This window comes from Tachysurus vachellii, chromosome 9, assembly GCF_030014155.1.
Source record: "Tachysurus vachellii isolate PV-2020 chromosome 9, HZAU_Pvac_v1, whole genome shotgun sequence".
In the NCBI taxonomy this organism is placed as follows: domain Eukaryota; kingdom Metazoa; phylum Chordata; class Actinopteri; order Siluriformes; family Bagridae; genus Tachysurus; species Tachysurus vachellii.
The window spans coordinates 2,194,265-2,199,264 of NC_083468.1; the positions used below are offsets into that span (position 1 = coordinate 2,194,265).

Below are 5,000 nucleotides of genomic sequence, written 5' to 3' on the forward strand. Positions count from 1 at the left end.
ATTAAATATTTGTAGGCAGCTCTGAGCATTTTATGATGCCTTATAATACCTTACATAGGACTGTATAAATGCTTGTAAGTGCTTGTAAGTATCTAAGAGTATAATAAATGTTATATACAGTGCATAATCCCTTCTGGTGTACATAAGCTAACATGTATAGATGTTTATAAATGGTTATGAGCATGTATAAAGGTTCATAGTATCCATAACCCTTTATAATGTCTTATATAAGCCTGACAGCTGTATCAAATCATAATTAGCGCTGAGATCTTGACATCACATCTGGGTTCTGTCTTAATGCAGGGATTTTGTAAAAGCCTTCATCCACTTTAAGAAGCCCATCGTGGTGGCTGTTAATGGTCCTGCTCTGGGTTTGGGTGCCACCATCCTTCCACTCTGTGACATCGTTTGGGCCAGCGAGCGGGCCTGGTTCCAAACCCCATGTGCTGCACTGCGCCTTACGCCATCCGGCTGCTCCTCGTACACGTTCCCTCAGATCCTGGGCGTGGCTCTGGTGAGTAAATAGTTTCTTTGATAGAGTTGCAGCAAAAATAAAGAAATAAAAGCTTTTGTGTTAGTTTTACATGTTCACAACATTTACACTTTATACACTGGATTATCACACCAACAAAAATTTGCTATTAATATCACAATAGGTGAGGTACCACTACCTGGAATGTTCCTCAAATTAAGATGAGGTCCTACTTCCTGGAATGTTCCTCAAATTAAGATGAGGTCCTACTACCTGGAATGTTCCTCAAATTAAGATGAGGTCCTACTTCCTGGAATGTTCCTCAAATTAAGATGAGGTACCACTACCTGGAATGTTACTCAAATTAAGATGAGGTCCTACTTCCCTCAGTGTTCCTCAAATAGAGATGATGTCTTACTTCGCTCAGTGTTCCTCAAATTAAGATGAGGTCCTACTTCTTGGAATGTTCCTCAAATTAAGATGAGGTCCTACTTCCTGGAATGTTCCTCAAATTAAGATGAGGTCCTACTTCCTGGAATGTTCCTCAAATTAAGATGAGGTCCTACTTCCTGGAATGTTCCTCAAATTAAGATGAGGTCCTACTTCCTGGAATGTTCCTCAAATAGAGATGAGGTCTTACTTCGCTCAGTGTTCCTCAAATTAAGATGAGGTCCTACTTCTTGGAATGTTCCTCAAATTAAGATGAGGTCCTACTTCCTGGAATGTTCCTCAAATTAAGATGAGGTCCTACTTCCTGGAATGTTCCTCAAATTAAGATGAGGTCCTACTTCTTGGAATGTTCCTCAAATTAAGATGAGGTCCTACTTCCTGGAATGTTCCTCAAATAGAGATGAGGTCTTACTTCCCTCAGTGTTCCTCAAATAGAGATGTCTTACTTCGCTCAGTGTTCCTCAGATAGAGATGAGGTCTTACTTCCCTCAGTGTTCCTCAAATTAAGATGAGATCCTACTTCCTGGAATGTTCCTCAAATTAAGATGAATTCCTACTTCCTTGAATGTTCCTCAAATAGAGATGAGGTCTTTCTTTCCTCAGTGTTCCTCAAATTAAGATGAGATCCTACTTCCTGGAATGTTCCTCAAATTAAGATGAATTCCTACTTCCTTGAATGTTCCTCAAATAGAGATGAGGTCTTACTTCCCTCAGTGTTCCTCAAATTAAGATGAGGTCCTACTTCCTGGAATGTTCCTCAAATTAAGATGAGGTCCTACTTCCTGGAATGTTCCTCAAATAGAGATGAGGTCCTACTTCCTGGAATGTTCCTCAAATTAAGATGAGGTCCTACTTCCTGGAATGTTCCTCAAATTAAGATGAATTCCTACTTCCTTGAATGTTCCTCAAATAGAAATGAGGTCTTACTTCGCTCAGTGTTCCTCAAATTAAGAGGAGGTCCTACTTCCTGGAATGTTCCTCAAATTAAGATGAGGTCCTACTTCCTGGAATGTTCCTCAAATTAAGATGAGGTCCTACTTCCTGGAAAGTTTTTCAAATTAAGATGAGGTCCTACTTCCTGGAATGTTCCTCAAATAGAGATGAGGTCTTACTTCGCTCAGTGTTCCTCAAATTAAGAGGAGGTCCTACTTCCTGGAATGTTCCTCAAATTAAGATGAGGTCATACTTCCTGGAATGTTCCTCAAATAGAGATGAGGTCTTACTTCGCTCAGTGTTCCTCAAATTAAGAGGAGGTCCTACTTCCTGGAATGTTCCTCAAATTAAGATGAGGTCCTACTTCCTGGAATGTTCCTCAAATTAAGATGAGGTCCTACTTCCTGGAATGTTCCTCAAATTAAGATGAGGTCCTACTTCCTGGAAAGTTTTTCAAATTAAGATGAGGTCCTACTTCCTGGAATGTTCCTCAAATAGAGATGAGGTCTTACTTCGCTCAGTGTTCCTCAAATTAAGAGGAGGTCCTACTTCCTGGAATGTTCCTCAAATTAAGATGAGGTCATACTTCCTGGAATGTTTCTCAAATAGAGATGAGGTCTTACTTCCCTCAGTGTTCCTCAAATTAAGATGAGGTCCTACTTCCTTGAATGTTCCTCAAATAGAGATGAGGTCTTACTTCGCTCAGTGTTCCTCAAATTAAGAGGAGGTCCTACTTCCTGGAATGTTCCTCAAATTAAGATGAGGTCCTACTTCCTGGAATGTTCATCAAATTAAGATGAGGTCCTACTTCCTGGAATGTTCCTCAAATTAAGATGAGGTTCTGCTTCCTGGAATGTTCCTCAAATTGGTGAGGTTTTAAGTTTCGGTTCAGAAAGATAAAATGAAATCTGGTCCTGGAGTCCACTCATGTCTCTGCTCTTTAATTCAATTTACATTCTATTTAAGGTTTGATTAAAACGTGAAAGAGGTTTTTTGTGTGTGTGCTTTAAGCACACACTAGTACCTTCCTTCACAGCTTCTTGTTCCCAGGCCAATGAGATGCTGTTCTGTGGGAGGAAGCTGACGGCGCAGGAGGCGTGTAGCCGAGGTTTGGTCTCACAAGTGTTCTGGCCGACCACCTTTAACCAGGAAGTCCTGCTGCGGGTGAAGGAGATGGCGACCTGCAGCGCTGTGGTAAATATGATCCTCAGACCTCCTACATAATGTGTCATGTTTCAGTGTACACACTCATTTATGTCTGCTGTTTTCATTGCTATAGACTTTAAGCACTTTTGTATGTGGCCCTTGATAGGCAAATGTTCTTATAAACATGTTATAATGCCTTGTGTAGACTGATTCATATGTGAAGTCATATGTTTATGCTTTATAAAGAGTTACATGCAGTTATAACTTGAGCATTTACACAGGGTTAAACCAGGAATAACGAGTTAACACCAACAACCCAGTTATACACTTTAATATTATGTATGTATGTTTATTCTACTTAATGTGTTATGTATATTAAACTCACAATTCATCATCATCATCATCATCATCATCATCATCATCATCATCATCATCATCATCATCCTTTATTTTTACCCCAGAGTTAAAGGAAGGAAGGAAGTTAGTTAGTTAGTTAGTTAGATTATGGAAGGCTACCTAATGTAACATTTTAGATTGAATTACTCAATATTAATTTAGTTTTTAAGAATTAGTTTCCACCAGCAAATAAAACAAAATGTAATAAAGAAAAAAAATTCAACAAGAAATGAACAAATATATATTTCTGATATTTAATGTGTTTATGAAAGTTTTATTGTTATTAAGTATATGAAATATTTGGTCTTATATTTTGTTATTTTGTATGCATTCTTCTTCTTCTTCTTCTTCTTCTTCTTCTTCTTCTTCTTATTATTATTATTATTATTATTATTATTATTATTATTATTGTTCTGATTCTAATTGTTTTGTGTGTGTGGTGTGTGTGTGTGTGTGTGTGTGTGTGTGTTTTTGTGTGTGTGTCTGTGTGTGTTTTTGTGTGTGTGTGTGTGTCTGTGTCTGTGTGTCTGTTTGTGTGTGTGTGTGTGTCTGTGTGTGTGTGTGTGTGTGTCTGTGTCTGTCTTTGTGTGTATGTGTCTGTGTGTGTGTGTCTGTGTGTGTGTGTGTGTGTGTGTGTGTGTCTGTGTGTGTGTCTGTGTCTGTGTCTATATGTGTGTGTCTGTGTGTCTGTGTGTGTGTCTGTGTGTGTCTGTGTGTGTGTGTGTCTGTTCGTGTCTGTGTGTGTCTGTGTCTATATGTGTGTGTGTCTGTGTGTCTGTGTGTGTGTGTCTGTGCGTGTCTGTGTGTGTATATCTGTGTGTGTGTGTCTCTGTGTGTGTGTGTGTGTGTGTCTGTGTGTGTCTGTGTCTATATGTGTGTGTGTCTGTGTGTGTGTCTGTGTGTGTCTGTGTGTGTGTGTGTCTGTGTGTGTGTGTGTCTCTCTGTGTGTGTGTGTGTGTGTGTGTGTGTGTGTCTGTGTCTATATGTGTGTGTGTCTGTGTGTGTCTGTGCGTGTCTGTGTGTGTCTGTGTGTGTGTGTCTGTGTGTGTGTGTCTCTCTGTGTGTGTGTGTCTGTGTGTGTCTGTGCGTGTCTTTGTGTGTGTGTGTCTGTGTGTGTGTGTCTCTGTGTGTGTGTGTCTGTGTGTGTCTGTGTGTCTGTGTGTGCTCAGGTTCTGGAGGAGTCTAAGTGGATGGTGCGCAGCATCCTGAAGTCCATGTTGGAGGAGGTGAATGAGAAGGAGTGCCAGATGCTCAAACAGTTGTGGTGCTCCACAAAGGGCCTGGAGGCTTTGTTCTCCTTCTTACAGAGTAAAGGTTACAGCGCTTGAACACGCTCAGCATGACCGCATCACCACCGCACCCACCTAGAGCCCACCATGATGTCATGTACTGTAAAAGAAATGAATATAAGCCAAGAAATTATTATTATTATTATTATTATTATTATTATTATTATTATTATTATTATTATTATTATTACTATTATAAATATTTATATTCCCGACTGTATCAGAAGGGTTCTGTGATTTTTCCGAGGATGCTTCCAGACCAGCATTCGAAACACTGAATATTCTGTCACCTAACGAAATGCCTTTAACATCGT

At 39.7% G+C, this 5,000-nt stretch overlaps 1 protein-coding gene across 2 annotated transcripts in view; it reads left to right on the plus strand.

Annotated features, from left to right (window-relative positions):
* Positions 1–5,000, plus strand: part of LOC132851800 (chromodomain Y-like protein 2) — a 44,631-nt gene that overhangs the window by 38,359 nt on the left and 1,272 nt on the right. Inside the window, exons 5-7 of one of the 2 annotated variants that reach the window (XR_009649061.1) lie at positions 304–514; positions 2,892–3,049; positions 4,567–4,706. Coding sequence is in view for 1 of the 2 variants with exons in the window: in XM_060878816.1 (XP_060734799.1) it covers positions 304–514; positions 2,906–3,049; positions 4,567–4,725 (514 nt within the window). In the remaining variant the exon portion in view is untranslated. Of the gene's footprint in view, positions 1–303; positions 515–2,891; positions 3,050–4,566 lie in introns of both variants that reach the window. The other variant, XM_060878816.1, reaches the window with a different exon arrangement.